Source organism: Rhinoderma darwinii, chromosome 8 (genome assembly GCF_050947455.1).
Source record: "Rhinoderma darwinii isolate aRhiDar2 chromosome 8, aRhiDar2.hap1, whole genome shotgun sequence".
Lineage (NCBI taxonomy): Eukaryota > Metazoa > Chordata > Amphibia > Anura > Rhinodermatidae > Rhinoderma > Rhinoderma darwinii.
Window position 1 is genome coordinate 29,872,926 of NC_134694.1, and position 23,652 is coordinate 29,896,577.

A 23,652-nucleotide genomic window follows, 5' to 3' on the forward strand; every position below is an offset into this window, starting at 1 on the left:
CAAATAAAACGTTCTTCCTCCTACTTTTTTGAAGTCCAGGATCTCCTTAACCCCGAATACATTGGAAGAACCGCTGGGAGCAACTGCAGGGCTAGGCATTTTTGTGTAGCGGTTCAGGACCAAAGGCTTCAGGTGGGACACATATAAGGAGTTGGGGATCCTGAAGTTAGGAGGCAGCCGAAGCTTGTAAGAAACAGGGTTGATTTGCTGTAGGATCTCAAAGGGTCCGAGGAACCTGGCAGCAAACTTGTATGATGGCACCCTCAACCGGATATTCCTTGAGGATAGCCAGACTTTGGTACCTGGTAGATACAAAGGTGGCTCTCTTCTGTTAGCATCTGCTATTTGTTTCATGTGATCGACTGCGTGCCGAATAGAGGACCGGGTTTGCTGCCAGACCTGTAGAAAATCTCCAAATGAGTCAGCAGCGGGTACCAGGGATGTAGCCGGAACAGGGAGAGGAATTTGTGGATGTTGGACGTAGACCATGTAGAATGGTGTGGAGCTGGTGGACTCACTTGTGTGGTGTTTGTATGAGAACTCGGCCTGTGGAAGAAGCTGTACCCAATCATCATGCTGCGTGGAGATGAAGTGGCAAAGATAATTCTCCATGATTTGGTTAATCCTCTCGACTTTGCCATTAGACTGGGGATAATAGGCTGAAGAAAAGTCCAACTTTACATCTAGGAGTTTACAGAGGGCTCTCCAGAATTTTGACGTGAACTGACCCCCCCCCCCCTGGATCAGACACGATATGAAGAGGCAAACCATGCAAACGGAAGATGTGCTGGATGAAGAGATTCGCCAGTCGAGGAGCAGAAGGTAGGCCTGTCAGCGGGATGAAATGAGCAGCCATCTTCCACCACCACTCAGACCGTATTGTATCCTGCAGAGGAAGGATGGTCAGTAACAAAGTCCATTGCTATATGCTGCCAGGGAGCATTGGGCACAGGCAGAGGTTGGAGCAGACCGGAAGGCTTGGAGTGAACAACTTTCTTGGAAGCCCACACAGTGTAGTACGAGACAAAGTGCAGAATAACTTTGGGCAGCATGGGCCACCAGAAATGACAGGCAATTAGATCTCGGGTCTTACGAGCACCCGTTTAGAGCTGTGCCCCCAGCAAAGGATTCTCCTCCTGTCTGCCAACCGCACAAAAGTTCTCCTCGGAGGGATGTATCCAACTTGCAGAGGATGAGCAGAAATAATACAGGATGGGTCAATGATACTTTGCGGAGGCTCCACGGTGTCCTCTGTTTCAAATGACCTGGACAGGGCATCGTCCCTCACATTTTTGTCTGTGGGCCGGTAGTGGAGCACAAACTAGAACCGGGCGAAGAACCGCGTCCACCTGGCTTGACGGGGTTCAGCCATTGAGCCGACTGGAGATATGTAAGGTTATTGTGGTCAGTGTATATCATCGAGAGACCACAACACAGACATAGAGAAGATCTCAGAAGATATCATTGACGAATTCCTGGAAGACTGCGGGAGTGTTACACAAACCGAAGGGCATCACCAGGTATTCGTGGTCCCCATCTCGAGTGTTAAATGCCATCTTCCAATCATCACCTTCACAGATTTGGATCAAATTGTAAGCCCCACGCAAGTCTAGTTTAGAGAAGATCTTGTCTCCTCCTATGCGGTCAAATAGTTCGGATAATAGTGGCAACGGATATTTGTTCTTGACCGTGACTTGATTGAGACCACGGTAGTCAATGCAAGGCCAAAGAGATCCGTCTTTTTTCTTACAAAGAAGAACCCGGCCCCAGCCGGGGAGGAGGATTTTTGTCTAAAAACCCTCTACAGATTCTCGTTGATATGGGCCGACATAGACTCAGTCTCTGGCAAGGAGAGAGGGTATACTCGACCATGGGGAGGGGAAGCATTTGGAACCAGTTCAATGGGGAAGTCATAAGCCTGGTGTGGAGGAAGCGTCTCAGCCTCCTTCTTGCTGAAGACATCCGCAAACTGATAGAAATGAGGGGGTAACCTGCCAATGACTGAGGCAGAGGAGACTGGACAGGATGGATCTGTAACAGACAGCGGCTACGACATTTGGAGCCCCATTGGAGAACCTCTCCGGAATTCCAGTCCAGGACTGGGGCATGTAGTCGGAGCCAAGGCAAGCCCAGTAGGACAGGATTGACGGCTTTAGGTAAAACAAGAAAGGAAATAAGTTCAGTATAAAGGGCTCCAACTTGGAGCTTCAGCGGCTTGGTTTCAGATACAATCGGGTTGGGCAGAGGCAGTCCATTCACCAAACCAACAGCCAAAGATATCTCCAGAGGGACTGTGGGTAACTGGAGAAGATCCACTAGGCCTTTCTGGATGAAGTTTGCTGCGGACCAGTCCTGATACGCAGAGACCCGGTGCGTCTTTTCGTCGGACACTATGGTGACGGGGATGGACAGTCTTGAAGATAATTTTTTTATTCAGCGCCGTTCCACCTAGGGTTGTCTCTCCAACCAATCCAAGGCATTGGAGTTTTTCTGGCTTCTGAGGACACAAATGCACAACATGGCCACCGAGGCCGCAATACAGACAAAGTCCCGGTCCACCTGCATAGACTCCTCTGGTGGAACAACTGGTGAGGGCAACAGGGATTGCTGGAAAGTAGGAGCCAGCCTGGGGAATCCCCCCCCCTCCGACGAACCTCTTGGGATCTCTCCCAGATCCTCATGTCAATCCGGGTGGCAAGAAGAATGAGGTCATCCAGGGTAGGTGGCAGATCACGAGCGGCAAGTCCGTCTTTAATTTTGGAACACAGTCCCTGCAAGAATGTAGCCATGAAGGCCGGGTTGTTCCAGGACAGGTCTGCCGCCAGGGTGCGAAACTGAATGGCTTACTTGCCCACGGAGATGTCTCCCTGGCGAAGGGTCAGCAGAGATGCAGCTGCTGACGAGACTCGTCTAGGTTCCTCAAATACTGTGCGGAAAATCTGTAGGAAAACACTGGAAGTCACGGGTCTCTGGTCCCTGACGCTCCCAGTTAGGATTCGCCCATGCTAGGGCCTTGCCAGTAAGGAGAGATATAATAAAAGCGATCCTTGCGCCATCGGAAGGAAATGCTCTGGCATGTAGACTAAAGTGGATCTGGCACTGGTTCAGAAATCCCCTGCAGGTACTCGCTTCTCCATCATAGCAAGAAAGTAGTGGTACCGAAAATCGGGAGTCGGCACCGGTACTGACAGGAGGTGTAGTAGGAGGAAGAACAAGTGCCGTGATGGCTGTAGCTTGCGCGTCCAGTCACAATGCAATGGAGTTCACTGCCAAGAGGAGTTGGTCCTGTTGTGACTGAAGGTCTCGCAGGTCTGCCTGCATGACTTGTTACGTCGTCATGGTCTTGGGTTGACCAGCGGGGTCCATGGCCTGAGCATACTGTCACGATTCGGGGGTATGTGGACCCACTAGGCCGCACCGCCAAATAACAGTCCTAGTACAATAGTACCTTAAATAGTCCAGACAGTAATGGAGGCTCGGCACAGGTGAATTTGTAGACACCAGACGTGGTGTATATCGGGAGGCGTGACAGGTGGCACAACACGACTCCAAAAAGTTAAGGCATAGGAACAGATATAGCACGGGATAAAGGATACAAGTAGCAGGGTACAGGAATAGGATAACACTAAGGGACCATATGTTAAGACTAACATGAGTAAACACAACAACGCTCAGGCAATGAGTAAAAGGGCAGAGCCCTTTTTATAGTCCAGGGTGATCATGGGTGAGTTGATGGTTATTTTCATGTGTGCGCGTTGGCCTTTTAAGGCAGGGCACGAGCGTGCGTGCGCACCCTATGGGACACAGCAGAACGGAGCGGAAGGGAGTGCTGGCATCTCCTGGGGAGGAGATGCGGGCCAGTGCTCACAGATGCATGGCTGCAGCCGTAGGGGGGGGAGTAAATCTGACGGTCCGCGGCTGTGGACGCTACAGAGGCTACAATGGGACTCCTGATTTACTGCTTGAATTGAGCTGCGACATACAGACCATTGGGAGGACATAAGAACACAAATTGTGAGGTAGAGGTCTGCTGTATATTACTGCTTGACAAAGTAGCTGTGGGACAATCTATAATTTATTATTCTGTTAAGATCACACTCGAATGATGTCCTACCCTAAACTATTAGAAGCGATAGTAATAAAGAGGTTGTCCACGCACGGGGCAGCTTTTCATACTGATGACTGTGGATACCCCGACCCCTCAACGATCAGCTGTTCCAGATGATTTCGGTCACTGGAGGTTATGCAGTGGCAGGTGTAAGGAAGCAGGTGGCTCTGTACACCGTATTGCGGCCCTGAATAGGGGAAGAGCTGCAGTACTGCAGCACGGCCACTATACTATAACCGGAGCCATCTGCTTCTGACACCGAGCACTGCATAATATCCGATAGCCGGAGACAGCCCGAACAGCAGATCAGTGCGGGGTCTGACACGATCATATACTGACTTATCCTGTAGATAGGTCATCAATATAAAAAAACGCCTCGTGCCCGGACAACCCCTTTAAGAAAAAAACCTAAGGAAGAAAAAATGATACTTTTCATATACTATTGTCACATGGAAATTTAATTTGTAAAATGCATGACCTGCCCCTACACTTTAATCCAGAAGCTTACATAGGTGCTTATTCGGAAGTAAATCTTATAATGGACAAATCTATAAAATTTTATGGTTTAATAGAGGTATGGAGACCTCAAAAGATATCATAGATAGTGAAGGTAAATTTCTGCCTTTTGAAGAGGCTCAGAATAAATTTAATCTGCTTACAACACACTATCTACAATATGTAAGGTTATGCAGCCTCTTGAACAATACGTCACCTGAAGATAGAACTAAGGAAGGGGCGAAGTTCAAAAACTTAATGATAATAGAAAAAAAATATAAAATATTTATGCAAATTTGATTCAGGAAACGCTCAACACGAATATAGATAAATCTATCTCTAGGAAATGGACAAGGAGAATAAGAATAGCACCAATCAACGGCAGGCATGAAAGTATACTCAAGGTGTATAGGAAAATTAGGAACATAATAGTGTCTGAAAATTGGATGGAAAACAATACATCAGATTCCATTTGCTTTTAATGTGCCACTACAAAATTATATAAAGGGTTTTACACTTGCATGTGGGAATGTCCAGCGATCAGGACCTTTTGGTAAAACGGTTAAAAAGACAGCTGGCTTAAATCCAGAGAACAGTCCTTGGCTATGTATTCTGCACTCTGATCATACACAATATGGCAACATTGAGACCATACGCTATAATAATGTTAATTTACTCTTTATTTAATGGCGGCAAAAAAATCAGTTATGGCTCAATGGATATGAAGAATCCTTCCGACATACTCTAAGCTAAGGAATTTACAGAGAAAATTTATGATGGTTGAATTTATTTCTGATAAAAGAATAGAAAAATACTGAGAGACTCTATGGGAGATGGAAGGGGCTATTATAGGAGATGTACTCTGTAGAGGAAATTAATACACTTTTTAGATATTGAGCATCAGCAGTAACTATGTAGACATTAAATGGAGACCATGGAGAGTGGAATCTGGGAGGGTTTAAATACATTTAGAAAACGGTGGGTTTTGGTGATGTTTTTGTAATGTTAAGTACACGCTAAAGCTTCCCTCTTTTATTTTCTATTTGTATGATCCATTTTAAATATATTTATAAATTGTTCAAAACGTAAAAAAATATATGTGTTTTGGAGCAGTCAGGTCAGACTCAACACCTATTTGGGCCTGATTGAGCAAGTTAATTTATCATCCTCACATACCAAAAGTCACAATTTTTTTATGTTTCTGCCGATGTAAGATGGCTTTTTTTTTTAAAGTGGTACAAGTGGTATTTTTAAATGGCATATAACTTATTGATTAGCTTTTATAAACTTTAATTTTTGTTTTTGTTTTCTGCCATTGTTTTAGAGGTTTTTTTGTCCCTGCTATTTACGGTGTACTAATTTTATAGGTAAGTATGAAAGCATCTTTATAGTTTTTTGTTTTTTTTCGTTTCAACACTTTTGCACAATAAAACATGCATGTGGAAAAAGTAATTCTCGTGTCGCTGCATTCCAAGAGACGTTTTTTTTACATTTTTTCGTCGATGTAGCCATCAGACAGCTTGTTTTTTTTTGCGCCATAAGGCCCCATGCACACGACCGTATTTTTTCCCTCCCGTAAATACTGGCGTAAATACGGGTCCTTTGTCACCCATATTTAACCCGTATTTACGGACCCATTTTCTCTGCTTCTCTTTACACGTAGAGAGAGAGATATTGCACTGCACTAATCGGCAGACTCTTCTCTCTATCCAGCACTGATAGAGAGAAGAGGCTGCTCATCAGTGCTGGATAGAGAGAAGGGTCAGCCCCTTCTCTCTATCCAGCACTGATCACCAGCCTCTTCTCTCTATCCAGCTCTGATCGCCAGCCTCTTCTCTCTATCAGTGCTGGATAGAGAGAAGGGGCAGCCCTTTAGGGCAGAGTTTCCGCAGCGGAACGCAGCGATAGAAAGAAAAAGAAGTTCATACGTACCCTGGCCATCGTCTTGGTGACGCGTCCCTCTTTTAACATCCAGTCCGACCTCCCTGGATGATGCGGCAGTCCATGTGACCGCTGCAGCCAATCACAGGCTGCAGCGGTCACATGGGATGAAACGTTATCCCAGGAGGCCGGACTGGAGGAAGAAGCAGAGAGTTCTGGGTAAGTATGAACTTTTTTTTGTTGCAGATTTTTGCAATTGCGGTGGTACCGAATATGTTTTGTTTTGTTTTTAAGGTGGACAATTTTTCAAAATCCTAGCTAGAATCCGCTTGTGACGGATATATTCATTGCTTGTCGTTAAGGGGTTAACCCTTTCGAGATGCTGTGGCATGACCTGTAGAGAGCTGTGCATACAAGAGATCCTAGAAATATTAATGAATTGAAATATATTTGCAGGACGAAAGGGTCCAAAATTCCTCCTGAACGTTGTGCAAATTTCGGAAACATTTGGTGGGGGTGATTGCGTCTACCCTCTGACCGCTCCGGCCATGAACTTCTGTGTTCTCGGCGACATCTCCCTCCAGGGAGACGCTGGCACTCACTTCCGGGTTCTGGGACTGTTTTGCCTTAAAGGCCCAGTACGCGTCCAGCTGTCATTAGTCAATAATTAGCCCAGAATGCTGCTGGACTATAAAAAGGGCTCTGCCCACTTGATCCTTGTCTGAGCGTTGTTGTCTACCTAAAGTTTGTCTTGCAAATGGTCTCCCAGTGTTTTCCAGTTCCCAGTGTTACCCGTTCCTGCTGCCTGTACCCTGTATCCCGTGCTACCGTGCCTCTGTGCCATCTACAGTGAAAGTCAAGTTGTATCACCGCTGTTGTCTACATTACCTGAGGTACCTGTTCTGGACTATAGACATTGTTTTGTACCTAGTTGGCCAGCTGCTATCCCGCTACGCGGTACGGCCCAGTGGGTCCACACGCCGCACTGTGACTAGCTGATCTCGCTGTAGCTGACATGGCCCATCCATGCATTACATGGTCGGACACTGCAGGGAAAATGTATGACCAGCCACATCTTCCCCATTAATGAAAGTTGAACGCCGGAGGTACCGGACCTGCATCGATCAGATGATTCAATTTACAAATGGGTTTTCTTCATGAGACAAACCCCTTAAAATATTTTTCTGTTGGTCAATGTAAAGTGACACCTTATTAAAGCAGACCTGCCAGGCATATTCTGTATTATCTGAAAGCAACGTAGAATAAAGCTGGGGAATATATCATTTTCTATTATTTGATGGTGTATTTTCGCACGCACAGCAGTGTAGAAACTTGTTGAATCCAAATATATTGTTATATTTTAAAATATATCTCTTTATCTTACCTTTTTGATACTGAAGCCACAGTTGCTGTTGAACCTTCTTACTGGGGAATCGAATGGTACAAGTAAGTTCTGAACCATAAAGTGCCTCTGAAATATAATGGGAGCCATACGTCTGTAGTATACTCTGTAATTCTTCCCGGCTACTGTGGGGACTTATCATCTTCAGCACGTTGGCAAATCCTGTAACAGAACTTTGTAAAATTTATTTCCCATAACATATTATATATGGCAAAACATAATACTCCATCAAATATGAGTCAGGATAATGGAATTCAATTGGAATATTTGTTGCCAGTTCTGCTTGAATGAAGCAAATGGACTAAGTAGTTTCAACAGAATTGGCTTCTTCCACAGTATAATAGTATAAAAAATACACTCCAGATAAAACTGTTGTGTTCTGTCTAATGCAGAGCCTGAAGGGGTGGTGCATGACACAGGGATTCGAGAAACACTAAACAGAGAAGTCATGCACTGCCCTCCACCAGGCATAACAAAGGAACATCAGATTTGGCTGGAATGTTTCTTTAACATCTCTTCTCTCTCCCTTGCCACCTTCGTCTCTAGTAAATAAAAGTTTAAAGAGACCCACCAGTCCCCACAAAAAAATAAACTAGAGATAGTAGAATGATTTTTAACTTATCTAGTGTCCATCCCGTTGGTTCTTCTCTCTCGGTTGCCTCGTTCTTGGTCCCCGTAGTCTTCCATCCAACATGGCCACCACTGTCTCAGACTTGCACAGGGAGCATAGCCTGCATGTCTGAGACACGCTCCCTCCTCCTCCTTCACTGCCCTCTGAAGGGTCTGTAGCAATAGACCAGCGCTGACATCATCAGGGGATGGGGGAGGAGGGGGAGTGTCTCAGACATGCAGACTACGCTCCCTGTGCAAGTCTGAGACAGCGGCGGTCATGTTGGATGGAAGAATACGTGGACCAAGAATGAAGCAACGGAGAGGGAAGAACAAACGGGATGGACACTAATTAAGTTAAAAATCGTTCTACTATCGCTAACTTATTTTTTGTGAGGACGGGTGGGTTGCTTTAATGTTTTTTATAACATCAAATTATCTGTATTTGTTTTTTTCAAGTATCTTTTCAGTAAAATAATCATCAAAAGAGCTGACCTGTGGACAATGAAATTGAGTTGAGCTTTACTCTATAAAGGTTGCTGCGTACTCTCCATTGCTGCACAACAGGATATCCCATTGCTTCATTGTATCTCACTTCACCTGTTAATAGTAAGCAGAAAGAGTGTCAGAACATTATAATCATAAAGCACTTTTCCCCCTATTTGTAGTTATTTCTAGTCTATAGATACATGGCGGACGGTGATTTTTGCACTATTGCTTTAGATTCATTGTGCACAATTGGAAAAAAATTAAGAGTGCTACTTTTCCATCTTATAGTTGGGCATGTAGAATAGTAAGTTTAGTAGGCTCAAGACTTTGCACAAGAGCAACTTCTGGTCACCACTATTTCTTGACTATATTGGGTCCAACAGCCTATGGGGCAATTACAGTGACAATATCAGCTATTAAGAAATATTGTGCAGCCAAAGTTGCTCCTTAGGCATGACAAACATTAAGCCCAGATAACAGGAACCGGCGATACTGCTGAACCAACTAGTTATAATTATTTTTTTCTTGAGAATGAGAGTATAAACATGTGTATGGTTTTCCAAGCTAGTGGCAATAGTGTGTAGTTATAATCAGCATGTTCAGGATTGCCGCTGATACTAATCACAAATTGCAGCAAAATTCTAATAATCCAATAAATACCTAATCCCCACAATTTGCCCAAGTAGATTAGCAGTGAGGCAGAGAGTCAAACCTCAACGCAGAAGCTAAAGACAGATCAGGACTTAAAGACTATGTACACATTTGCAAACAATTTTTTTTAAATAAAACAGTGTATCAGTGTGTTTTGTGCAACGTTGTAATGTATTTTTATCAAAAATAATTGTTACTTTTTGAGATACAGCTGCTTTGTATCCTGGATACACAGCAGCTGTATCTAGCGCTGAAACCTGAATCCGTCTGGTCAACGGCAGTGACAGCGGGTCATGCGTGTCTCTGATACACAGGAACGAGCTGTTACCAGTGAATGAATCAATACTTGAGCAATTCCCCAGAGTGCAAGTTTATGGAAAAGCAATTCCCCAAAGGCAGCTGGAGACTGACTGGATCAAGCGACCAGGTAAATCAGCTACCGCAAGTCCATCACCAGAGTCTAAGGCCACTTTAAGGTCTTCACCAGAGCCCGCTGCAAGGCAGGTTGGATTTGGCTGCAAAGAGCCCAGGTTACTTTTGCAGAATAAGGTGTTGGACAGGAGGTGCAAATGCAGGCAACACCAGAACAGATAACCAGACAAGCCAGAGGGGTAATCAACAAGCAGAGTTCAAAACCAGGCGATACTAAAAGTCCAAATTGCAAAGCAGAAGAATACCAGGAGTTGCAGAGGTCAAAACCAGACGAGAGCAGAATGTCCAAATGAGTGAGCAGAGGGTAAATCCAAAGACAAAGCCGAGGTCCAATTCAAAGAGTCCAAATAGTCAAGGTGATTCAGGGTGTAACCAGGAGCTTGATCAGGCACATGCATACACAAGAAAATCACAAGCAACAATGAGAAAACTGAACAGATTCAAATACTCCACTCTTAGCTCTGATAGATTGCAGACAGAGAAATGAGATAGGCTCTGCATCTCAAACCAGGGCAACCCAGAAGCTTGGCTAGTAGTCATGACAAACTTAAAGTGACGGACGTTTCCTATCGGTACCCCTCCTTTCTACGAGGGGCCACCGGATCCTTAAACCTCGGGCTAGGTTTCAAGGAAAACTTCAAATGAAAAACTTTAACTAAATGATTAGCACAGACTGAATAAGCAGGAACTCAAGTTCGTTCTTGTAGCCCACACCCCTTCAAGTGCACCAAGAACTGGAGTATACCCCTGACGCTTCTGGAATCCACAATACTTTGAACCTCAAATTCTATATTTCCTTCTACCTGAACTGGAGGAGGAGGTTTCTTGAGTGGATTAGATGGTGGTACACATTTTTTAAGGTAAGATTTGTGAAAAACATCATGAATTTTAAAAGAATGAGGAAGAGCCAGATGAAAAGACACAGGGTTAATAACTTAAACAATTTTGTATGGATCATTAAACCTAGGAGCAAACGTAGGAGACGGTAGTTTCAGTCACAGATTCTTAGCAGAAAGCCACACCTTTTGACCCACAACCCACGTTTTTTGTCAGAATTTTTCTTTTGAAATAATTGGGAATTCTTCAGGTCTAATTGAACCTGAGCCCAAACTGTGCACAGTTTATTTGATTCAACTTCCACCTCAGGGTTATCACTAGAAGAGGCGGAACATGAACCAAAACTAGGATGAAAACCACAATTACAGAAAAACGGCAAGGTATCAAGAGAAACATGGTGGCGATTATTTATAGCAAATTTCGCTAATGAAAGATACAAGACCCATTTAGCCTGGTTATCCACAATATAACACCTAAGATACTGTTCCAAGGTTCGATTAAAGCGCTCAGTTTGACCATTAGTGAATTGCAGAAGAGGAAGATAACTGTACCCGAAGTTTCTTACAGAAAGCTCTTCAGAAGTTAGCCACAAATTGCACACTTCTATCAGAGACAGGGGCGTCGCTAACACCGGACCTCCGGGGCCCAAGCCCCAGATCTTCGGCCCTGTGCCCCGCATTGCCGAGCAACTGCCGCTATGGGGGTCGCAGCGGTCGCGATTGTGACCGGGCCGCAGCCCCCGCACCGCTATTGAAATTTACCATAGTAACTGGGGCCTATGTCATAAAATAAACAGGCCCCTGTTACTATAGTAACGACACATACTGACCCTTCTTCCCGAGCGCAGCGGAAGTCCTGAAGTCTTCTCGCATCATGACGCTGTGCGTCGCACATGACATCACGACACTGGATGGTGTCAGGACATCTGCTGCGCCGAAGAGCTGGGTAAGTGTAACATCATTACTGCCTGCTGGGGTCCTGTATCTAAGCCTGCCTTGTTGTAGGCTTAGATACATGGTCTAACAGACAGTATCACACATGGGTCCTGTATCTAAGCCTACCACATGTGTTACTAATGGTTTTTTTGTGTGTTTGTGTTTTTTTACAGGTGTAGTCATTGGACTACGTCGGATTCGAGGACTACTTTGATGACAACTTTTTTCATTTTCAATAAAAGCTTAATGAGGGTTGTGTGGGGGTTTTTTATTTCAATTAAATATATTTTCTCTATGTCTTTGTATTTTCTTTTCAAATTCATTACTACCGCCTTAGTAATGGCTGCTGGCTGATTGACAGCGTCCATTACTAAGGTAGAGCTTAGCGTTAGCTGGTGCAGAGGCTAACACTAACCCCCATTATTACTCCATTACCCACCGCCACCAGGGGTGCCGGGAAGAGACAGGTACGATCTAGTACCCGACCATCTGTAGTGATGGTCGTGCATGGGGGCGGCCGCAGGCTGGTATTATTAGTCTGGTAAAGGCCAAAAAATAGTGGCCTTTCCCACCCTGGTAATGCTAGGCTGCTGCTGTTGTGTTGTATCTGGCTGGTTATCAAAAATGGGGGGGACCCACATAATAAAAATAAAAAAAAATGGAATAAACGTTGTGTGGCCCCCCCCCCCCCCATTTTTCATAACTAGCCAGATACAACATAGCAGCAGCCTAGCATTACCAGGGTGGGAAGAACCACGGTTTTTGGCCTTTCCCAGCCTATTAATACCAGCCAGCGGCCGCCCCAGTGCCCGACCTACACTACAGATGGTTGGGTACTGAATCGTACCCAGCTCTTCCCGGTACCCTTGGTGGCGGTGGGCACCAGGGTAATAATGGGGGTTAGTGTTGGCCTCTGCACCAACTAACACTAAGCCACGCCTTAGTCATGGACGCTGTCAATCAGCCATCAGACATTACTAAGGCGGTAGTAATAAAGTTTAAAAAAATACAAGGACATAGAAAAAATATTTTATTGAAATAAAAAAAAAAACACACAACCCTCATTAACCATTTTATTAAGAATAAAAATTCCATCATCGAAGTAGTCCTCAGATCCGACATAGTCCAACCAGGGCCGGCCTTAGGATAGATGGCGCTCCGTGCGAAATGATCTTTCGGCGCCACACCCCATCATTAAACAAATGGCCCATATAAAAAATTATAATGCCCCTTTAGTGCCCCCATACAGTATAATAATAATATTTAATAATATAATGTTACAACCCCTTCAAGGACACAGTATTTTGTCCTCTAATTGTGCCCACAGTATTATGCCACCTGTAGTACCCCTACACAGTATAATGTCCGCTTAGTGGCCCCACCTAGTATAGTGCCCCCCTGTAGATTTTGACATACAGCCTCCCTGTAGACAGTGCCATAATCCCCCACCACCTCCTTGTAGATCGTTCCATACAGCCCCTCCCACCTTCCCCTTGTAGACAGTGCCATATAGTCCCCCACCTCCCACTTGTAGACCGTGCCCCCAAAAAAAACAAAAATTTTACTCACCTAGACCCCGTTCCCATGACGAACTGAGCTGCTCCACGACGGGATCCTGTAGTCTAGTACAGAGTTTCTCAACCTTTTCGGACTTGAGGCAGCACTGGAAAAATAAAATTTCCTCAGGGCACTCCTATCAAAATTGTTTTGAAAAAGACCGAAAATGGCTAAAAGAAAGCACTACACTCATAGGGTATGTTTACACACTTTTTTTTGTAAGGCAAAAAAATCTGCCTCAAAATTCCTTCAGGAACTGAAAGCGTTGTTTGACCTTTTTTTGAATTTTTTCTTAAAGAGGCTCTGTCACCAGATTTTGCAACCCCTATCTCGTATTGCAGCAGATCGGCGCTGCAATGTAGATAAGAGTAACGTTTTGTTTTTTTTAAAAACGAGCATTTTTGGCCAAGTTATGACCATTTTTATATTTATGCAAATGTGTCCTCGCTCGTCCGACACGATGCAGGACCTGGGGCAGGAAGTGAGTGATGTCACAGCGTGATCTCTCGAGAACACGCTGTGTCTGTGCACTGCCAGAAGCTGGGTGTTAACAAAGAGAAGTGGATAATGCTGATTCGTCAGCATCATACACTTCCATTCACAACGCCCAGCTAGTAAAAGAAGTAAAAACGCCCAGATCTACATACACAATACACGCCCAGTTGTACTTTAACTTTAAACACGCCCAGTTGTACTTTAGAAAGCCTCATTTGCATAAATATAAAAATGGTCATAACTTGGCCAAAAATGCTCGTTTTTAAAAAACAAAAACGTTACTCTTATCTACATTGCAGCGCCGATCTGCTGCAACAGGCGATAGGGGTTGCAAAATCTGGTGACAGAGCCTCTTTAAGCCGTTGAAGCTAATGCAAAAGACACAGGGGAAAAAAGCTCCAAACGGGCGCCGCAGGTATTTTCTGCCTCCTATTAATTTCAATTGGAGGTCAGAGGTCAAACCACTTGAAGACCATCAGCCCCCCCACTCGCAGTAAAATGACCATCAGCCCGCCACTCACAGTAAAATGACCATCAGCCCGCCACTCACAGATTCCCCCTGTATGTAGCGCCACACAGCCCCTTGTAGTTAGTACCACACAGCCCCTTGTAGGTAGCGCCACACAGTCCCTTGTAGATAGCATCACACAGCCCCCTTGTAGGTAGCGCCACACAGCCCCCTGGTTGGTAGTGCCACACAGCCCCCTCGTAGGTAGTGGCACACAGCCCACTTGTAGGTAGTGCCACACAGCCCACCTGTAGATAGCGCCACTGTAGTTCCCTGAAGGAGTGGAATCCCCATGTGGCCGGGGATTCTGCTCCTGGAGCGCTCCTTGATGTCTGTCCATATATGGACAGTGACATCTGGGGAAACTCCTGCAACGGAATCCCTGTCCACAGCGTTGCAGACGCTGTGACCGGGGATTCTACTCATTGTCAATAAATGGACACAGACGACAGGAGCTTCTCCTGGAGTGGAATCCTCGGTCACAGCTTCAGTGGCGCAATTAGATAGCAGAGCAGGGAGATACTTCCCTGCTCTGCTATAGTGACGTCGCTACCGCTGTAGCAGCCGCAGTGGCTGCTATCGGCGCCACAACCCTCATGCCCGGTGTCTCCGCTAGCAGCCGCTATGGCTGCTACAGCGGTAGCGACGGCCACTAAGTGAAGAAGCGCCTGGGCGGAAAGGCGACTGCTGAGTGGCCAGGCCTGGGCGCTTCTGAAACAAGCAGGGGAAGGGAGCCAGCGCAGTGCCCCCTTCCACCTGCTGGAGTGATGCGCCCTGTGCAAAGGCACAGGTCGCACACCCCTAAGGCCGGCCCTGAGTCCAACAACCGAACCTGTAAAAAAACACAAATACACCCAAAAAAATTACTAACACATAAAAAAGCAAAACAATTATTATTCTTACCTTTCCTGGGTCCAGCGCTGGAGCCACAATGTCAGCGAGCTAGGCCCTATATCTAATCCTATCATGTGTGATATTGTCTGCTGAGCCACTGTATGTAATCCTATCCATAGCTATAGGGTCGTAGTGCTATAGATATGCTGTCTCATATACATATATACACATACATACACGCACACACATTTTTTTTTGGGTGGGGTGAACATATGGCAGTACAAGGATACTTACTGCTGGGGCCCTGTATCTAAGTATCATGTGTGACACTGTCTGTTGGGCCATGTATCTAAGCCTATCATGTGTGATACTGACTGCTGAGGCCATGTATCTAAGCCTATCATGTATGATACTGTCTGCTGAGACAAGGTGGATATGTGGGACTACTTACAGGGGACTGCATGGCACTGTCTACAGGGGGGATGTACGGCAGGGGCACTGTGTGTAGAACCATACAGGGGGGTTGTGACACTATATACAGGGGGCATTGTGTGGGGAACGCTCTGCAGGCGTCTTTAATTAGAACCCTGACACATAACTTTGCTTGGAGCACCAAAAATGCCAAATTTGCCCCTGAGGGTTAGTACAAGGATACTTACTTGACAGACTTAAGTGTGTAAAAAACGCGCGTAAATCTGGTCGTCTGCGTTGCGTTTTGAATCAGTGTGGTTCGCGTGTGTGGCATGTGTTTTTCACACATTTGCAAGTACTTTTTTTTCAGTTTAATTTATGCGTGAAACACGGACAGCACACGGATTTCGTCCATGTGCTGTCCGTGGTTTTCACGCAGCCATTGACTTCAATGGGCGGCTAGGCGGCATATATTTAGTGAAATACACCAATATATGACATGCAGTGAGTTTCCCACAAAGGACACTCGCTGTGTGAAAACTCACGCATTTGTGAATAGCCCTATTGATATCAATGGGTCCATGTGCTGTGCGTTGTTTCAATGCTCAGCATACGGACGGGATTCACGCCCGTCTGAATGAGCCCTAAGTCTACCATGTGTGATACTGTCTGCTGGGGCCATGTATCTAAGCCTATCATGTGATACTGTCTGCTGGGGCCATGTATCTAAGTCTATCATGTATGATACTGTCTGCTGGGGCCATGTATCTAAGCCCATGATTAGAGATGAGCGAACTTATGAAAAGTTCGGTTCGGCTGGTTCGCCGAATTTCTTGAAAAAGTTCGATTCGGACCGAACCTGTAATTCAATAAAGCCCATAAAAATCGTGTATGGAGCTCCCGTAATGACGGGTGGCTACATGTGTGCACCCGGCATTACGGCAGCGTTGCTAGACGACGTCAGTAAATAGTCACTGTCCAGGGTGCTGAAAGAGTTAACTGATCGGCAGTAACTCTTTCAGCACCCTGGACAGTGAATTCCGATCACAATATAGAGCAACATGTAAAAAAAAAAAAAAAAAAGACGTTCGCACTTACCGATAACTTCCTGCTTCTTCCTCCAGTCCCGCCTCCTGGCCGTTGCCTTGGTGACGCGTCCCTCTCGACATCCAGCCCGACATCCCTGGATGACGTTTCAGCCAATGTGACTGCTGCAGCCAATCACAGGCCAATCACATGCTGCAGCGGTCACATGGACTGCCGCGTCATCCAGGGAGGTCGGGCTGGATGTCGAGAGGGACGCATCACCGTTGCCTTGGTGACGCGTCCCTCTTTCGGCATCCAGCCCGACCTCCCTGGATGACGTTTCAGCCAATGTGACCGCTGCAGCCAATCACAGGCCAATCACATGCTGCAGCGGTCACATGGACTGCCGCGTCATCCAGGGAGGTCGGGCTGGATGTCAAGAGAGGGACACGTCACCGTTGCCTTGGTGACGCGTCCCTCTTTCGGCATCCAGCCCGACCTCCCTGGATGACGTTTCAGCCAATGTGACCGCTGCAGCCAATCACAGGCCAATCACATGCTGCAGCGGTCACATGGACTGCCGCGTCATCCAGGGAGGTCGGGCTGGATGTCAAGAGAGGGACGCATCACCGTTGCCTTGGTGACGCGTCCCTCTTTCGGCATCCAGCCCGACCTCCCTGGATGACGCGGCAGTCCATGTGACCGCTGCAGCCTGGGATTGGCCTGTGATTGGCTGCAGCCTGTGATTGGCCTGTGATTGGCTGCAGCGGTCACTTGGACTGAATCATCATCCCGGGAGGTCGGACTGGAGGAAGAAGCAGGGAGTTATCGGTAAGTAGGAACTTCTATTTTTTTTACACGTTGATGTATATTGTGATCGGAAGTCACTGTCCAGGGTGCTGAAACAGTTACTGCCGATCGCTTAACTCTTTCAGCACCCTGGACAGTGACTATCTCCTGACGTTGCGTACCGGAAAATCAGTGACTCATAAGCCGGGTTCGGTCAAAACGTGTTCGGCCGAACCCGTTGAAGTTCGGATTCGCTGCGAACCGAACTTTTCACGATGTTCGGACCGAAACCGGGTTCGGTTGTCCCGGTTCGGTCATCTCTACCCATGATGTATGATACTGTCTGCTGAGACAATGCATCCAATTCTATCCAGTGGTGTAGCTATAGGAGCCTTAGTCTTATAGATATGCCATCTCTGATATCAATGTAAACATGTATTTACTTTTCGGGGGGGGGGGGGGGCGGGGTAAATATATGTCTCGGGGCTTGTGCCCCTGATCTTTTAAGACCCTAGCAACGCCCCTGATCAGAGACAAAATTTTCCAGAATACCATGCAGATGAACCACTTGATCAATAAATAATTTAGACAGAGTTTTGGAATCAGGTAGTTGAGGCAATGGAATGAAATTACACATTTTAGTGAAATGGTCCACCACCACTCAAATCACAGTTTTCCCTTGAGAGGCAGGCAAATCGTTGATAAAGTCAATAGACATATGGGACCAAGGAACAGACAAAGAAAGTAGTTCACCCATAGGTGAACTAATTTTTTTAGTACCAGTTATCCCTGGATGACCACACAAAACAGTATCATGTAACTCATTAAGCAAACAAAATCTGAACTTAGGAGGTACAAACAATTTCCCAGCAGGAATGGTTTGCGGAGCGAGCTGCTGACATTCTTTAACCCCTTAAGGACACAGCCTGTTTTGGCCTTCAGGACACAGCCGATTTTTTCAAATCTGACATGTTTCACTTTATGTGGTAATAACTCCGGAATGCTTTTACCTATCCAAGCGATTCTGAGATTGTTTTCTCGTGACACATTGGACTTTATGTTACTGGCAAAATTTGCTCGATACATTAAGTATTTAATTGTGAAAAACACCAAAATGTAGCGAAAAATTGCAAAAATTTGCATTTTTCTAAATTTATATGTATCTGCTTGTAAGACAGATGGTAATACCACACAAAATTGTTGCTAATTAACATCCCCCATATGTCTACTTTAGATTGGCATCGTTTTTTGAACATCCTTTTATTTTTCTATGACATCACAAGGCTTAGAACTTTAGCAGCAATTTCTCACATTTTCAAGAAAATTTCAAAAGGCTATTTTTACAGGGGCCAGTTCAGATGTGAAGTGGATTTTAGGGCCTTATATATTAGAAACCCTCGATAAGTCACCCCATTTTAAAAACTTCACCCCTCAAAGTATTCAAAACAGCATTTAGAAAGTTTCTTAACCCTTTAGATGTTTCACAGGAATTAAGGCAAACTAGATGTGAAATGTTCAAATTTCTTTTTTTTTTTGCAGAAATTCATTTTTCATCTATTTTTTTTGTAACACAGAAAGTTTTACCAGAGAAACGCAACTCAATATCTATTGCCCAGATTCTGCAGTTTTTAGAAATATCCCACATGTGGCCCTAGTGCGGTAATGGACTGAAGCTCCGGCCTCAGAAGCAAAGGAACACCTAGAGGATTTTGGGGCCTCCTTTTTATTAGAAAATATTTTAGGCTCCATGTCGGATCTGAAAGGCTCTTGCGGCACCAAAACAGTGGAAATCCCCCAAAAGTGACACCATTTTGGAAACTATACCCCTTGAGGAAATTATCTAGGGGTATAGTGAGCATTTTGACCCCGCAGGTTTTTTGCAGAAATTATTGGAAGTAGGCCGTGAAAATGAAAATCTACATTCTTTCAAAGAAAATGTAGGTTTAGCTAATTTTTTCTAATTTCCACAAGGACTAAAAGGAGAAAATGCACCACTACTTTTGTAAAGCAATTTCTCCCGAGTAAAATAATACCCCGCATGTGGTCATAAACGGCTTTTTGGACACACGGCGGAGCTTAGAAGGGAAAGAGCGCCATTTGGCTTTTGGAGCTCAAATTTAGCAGGAATGGTTTGCGGAGACCACGTCGCATTTGCAAAGCCCCTAAGGGACCAAAACACCAAAAAAGTGACTCCATTTAGGAAACTACACCCCTTGAAGAATTCATCTAGGGGTGTAGTGAGCATTTTGAACCCACAGGGGTTTCATAGATTTTATTAGAATTGGGCAGTGAAGATAAAAAAAATCCTTTTTTTCCAATAAGACGTAGCTTTAGCTCAACATTTTTCATTTTCTCAACAAATAAAGGAATAAAAGAACCCCAACATTTGTAAAGCAACTTCTCTGGAGTACGGCAATACCCCATTTGTGGTCATAAACTGCTGTTTGGGCACACGGCAAGGATCAGAAGAGAAGGAGTGCCATTTGGCTTTTGGAGGACAGATTTTGCTGGATTGGTTTCTTGACACCATGTCACTTTTGCAAAGCTCCTAAGGTGTCAGTACAGTGGAAACTCCCCAAAAGTGATTCCATTCACAAAACTACACCCCTTGAGGAATTCATCTAGGGGTGTAGTGAGCATTTTGACCCCACAGGTGTTTCATAGATTTTATTAGAATTGGGCAGTGAAAATAAAAAAAATCCTTTTTCTTCAATAAGACGTAGTTTTAGCTGAAAATGTTTCATATTCTCAACAAATAAATGTAAAAGAGCACCACAACACTTGTAAAGCAACTTCTCCTGTGTACGGCAATATCACATATGTGGTCATAAACTGCTGTTTAGGCACAGAGTAGGGCACAGAAGGGAAGGAGCGCCATTTGGCTTTTGGAGTACAGATTTTGCTGGATTGGTTTCTGGGCGCTATATCGCATTTGCAAAGTCCCTGTGGGACCAAAACAGTGGACCCCCCCAGAAGTGACCCCATTTTGTAAACTACACCCCTCAAGGTATTCACCTAGGGGTGTAGTGAGCATATTAACCCCACAGGTGATTGGCAGAAATTGGTGTGCACGTGATGTTGCAGAGTGAAAATGGTTTTTCAATAGATATGCCAATATCCAGCTTGTGCCACTGGAGACACACACCCCAAAAATTATTAAAAGGGTTCTCCCGGGTATGGCGATGCCATATATGTGGAAGTAAACTGCTGTTTGGGCACACTGTAGGGTTCAGAAGGGAGGTAGAGCCATTTGGCTTTTGGAGCGTGGATTTTGCTTGGTAGTAGTTTTGTTTGGAGTCTTACTGGTGTTTCCGTTTATAATGTGGGGGTACATGTAAGGCGGGCGGAGTATATAAAGGGCATAGTCAGGTGGTATAGTGGGGTAAAAAAAAATAATAAAAATAATCCATAGATGTGTGTTACGCTGTGACACAATCCTTTCTGCACAGGCCGGTGTCGCACTAATAAATGGTCTTTACTTATCCCCCTTTTGGTCCACACTCCGCACCTTTGAAGTTTGGGGAATTTTGCTGGGAAGTGTTGTCCTGGTATAATACGGGCACCCTCGCTTCCAGCAGATATGTTTGGGCCCTCCCCTTCCTGGATCCCTAATTTTAGGGGCCTTGATAATTCGCCACTTGAAACAGAAGAAATGTTCCCCTCGGGCTGCACAACTGCATATTTTTATTTCCTGGCTTATTGGTGCCTTGACTAATTTTATTTTTCATAGACGTAGTGGTATGAGGGCTGTTTTTTTTTGCGGGACGAGCTGTAGTTATTATTGGTACCATTTTGGGGTACATGCGACTTTTTGATCACTTGTTATCCTTTTTTTTTTGGGTGGCAAGGTGACCAAAAAACAGCAATTCTGGCATATTTTTTTAGTTCTTTTTATACAGCGTTCGCCACGTGTTATAAATTACATGTTACCTTTATTCTGCGGGTCAGTCCGATTCCGGTGATACCTAATTTATAGCACTTTTTATGTTTTACAACTTTTTGCACAATAAAATAACTTTTGTAAAGAGAATGGATTTTTTCTGTCGCCAAGTTGTGAGAGCCATAACGGTTTTAAATTTTTCGTCGGCGGAGCTGTATGAGGGCTTGTTTTTAGCGAGACGAGTTATAGTTTTTATAGACACCATTTTTAGGTACATGCGACTTTTTGATCACTTTTTATTTCATTTTTTGGAAGACAAAGTGACCAAAAAATAGCAATTATGTCAGTATTTTTTAGTTATTTTTTTTACGGCGTTCACTGTGCGGAATAAATAACATAATATTTTTATAGTTCAGGTCGTTACGGTCGCAGCGATACCAAATATGTATGGTTTTATTATTTTTTTCAATAATAAATGACTTGATAAGGGAAAAAGGGTGATTGTGTTTTGTGTTATTATTTGAAACTTTTATTGTATTTTTTACAACTTTTATTTTTACTTTTTTGACACTTTTTTTGACACTTTTCTTTAGTCCCACTAGGGGACTTGAAGGTCCAACAGTTTGTTTGATGTTCTAATACATTGCACTACCTATGTAGTGCAATGTATTAGAACTGTCAGTTGTTCACTGACAGCAAGCCGATCAGGCTCCGCCTCTGGGCGGGGCCTAATCAGCTTACGTAATGGCAGACAGGAGTCCATTGTTAGGGCTCCTGTTGCCATGGTAGCAGTCGCCAGCCTTGCCATCGCGTGGCAAGGCTGCCGATTTGCTACAAACCTCTAGGATGCAGCGATCACAATGGATCGCTGCATCGAAGGGGTTAATGCCAGGAATCGGAGCTAGCTCCGGTTCCTGGCGATAGATCGGGGTGTCCGCTGTAACATACAGCGGACACCCACTGCTGATGACGCCGGCTCAGCTTCTGAGCCGGAAGCTGAGCTGGCGCCATCTTGCCGATGGTACCGGAAGCCTCCTGGGCCCCGCCGACGACGGGGCATAGGAGGATTCCGTTGCTGGCGGACCGGGAGGTAAGCATTAGCCCTCCGATCGCCTTTGCAGCCACCGGCAACCCAGCGATCATGTTGCTGGGGCGCCGGTGGCTATAAACTCCTCACATGCTGCGATCGCTATTCAACGCAGCATGTGAGGGGTTAATCGGTCGGATCGGAGGCTAGCTCCGGTCCTGGCCGATACCTCAGGGTGCCAGCTGTAACATACAGCTGTCACCCGGCGGTGATGTCGCTGGCTCAGGAGCTGAGCCAGCTTCATCTCCATGACGTACAGTTACGTCAAGATGCGGGAACAGTCCATCTCCCATGACGTAACTGTACGTGATTTTGCGGGAAGGGGTTAATCTCAGTTGCAAGATCAGGCGATATTGCAGAAACCACTATCCCTTTAGACAAAATAGGTTTAGGCTGAAAGTCGGGAACCTATGAGGAGCAGAAACTTCGAGATAATGCGTCAGCCCTGACATCTTTAGACCCGGGTCTGTAAGTTACTATAGGGTGGAGTACAATAGGGCAATCATACGGTCTATGAGGAGGGAGAGATTCACAACCGATTTCAGAAAAGACATCCTCAAAATCTTGAATACACTCAGGCAATGATGGTGCATTACAAGATACATTAGTAGTAGACAGAGATATGCAAGATTCATAACATTTAGGATTCCACTTAATAAAATCTGCCTTTACACAATCAATAACAGGATGTAACCATGGAATACCCAATATTACCTCAGAAGGCAAATTTTCTAGGATAAAGAAAGAAATTAGTTCAGTATGCAAGGTACCCACTTCTAATGTAACAGGCGGAGTGGAGAACTTGACCGACCCTTGAGAGAGAGGGGTATTATCTACAGCAAACTCTTTGACAGGGCTCCTCAGTTGAATGAGGGAAAGAGCCAGTTTTTTTAGCAACCTGAAAATCCCCAAAATTACCCGCAGAACCACAATTTACGAAAGCCTGACCAGAAATACAAACATTGTTAAACAATTTTTTTAGCAGGCAAAAGGATTTTTTGAGAATATTTGGGAAAAACCTGACCGCCCAGATGGCATTTCCGGGAGCCATATAGGCTCTGAAGTTTTCTGGAGCCCGACGTTTTGGAACCGTTCTTGAGCATATGACCAGCATCCCCACAATAGAAACACAGCCTTTTGCTTTTACGGAAAAGTCTCCGTTCATGAGAAGACATCGTGGAGCCCAATTGCATGGGCTCCTGTGAGACAGATGGAGGGATCTTAGC

At 45.1% G+C, this 23,652-nt stretch overlaps 1 protein-coding gene across 1 annotated transcript in view; it reads right to left on the reverse strand.

Moving 5' to 3' along the window:
- The window catches only part of ASTN2 (astrotactin 2), a 647,867-nt gene that overhangs the window by 189,388 nt on the left and 434,827 nt on the right, over window positions 1-23,652 (reverse strand). Inside the window, exons 14-15 of the mRNA XM_075835545.1 lie at window positions 8,991-9,095; window positions 7,869-8,048 (exon numbers count right to left, since the gene is read on the reverse strand). Coding sequence (XP_075691660.1) covers window positions 7,869-8,048; window positions 8,991-9,095 — 285 coding nt within the window. The remainder of the gene's footprint in view (window positions 1-7,868; window positions 8,049-8,990; window positions 9,096-23,652) is intronic.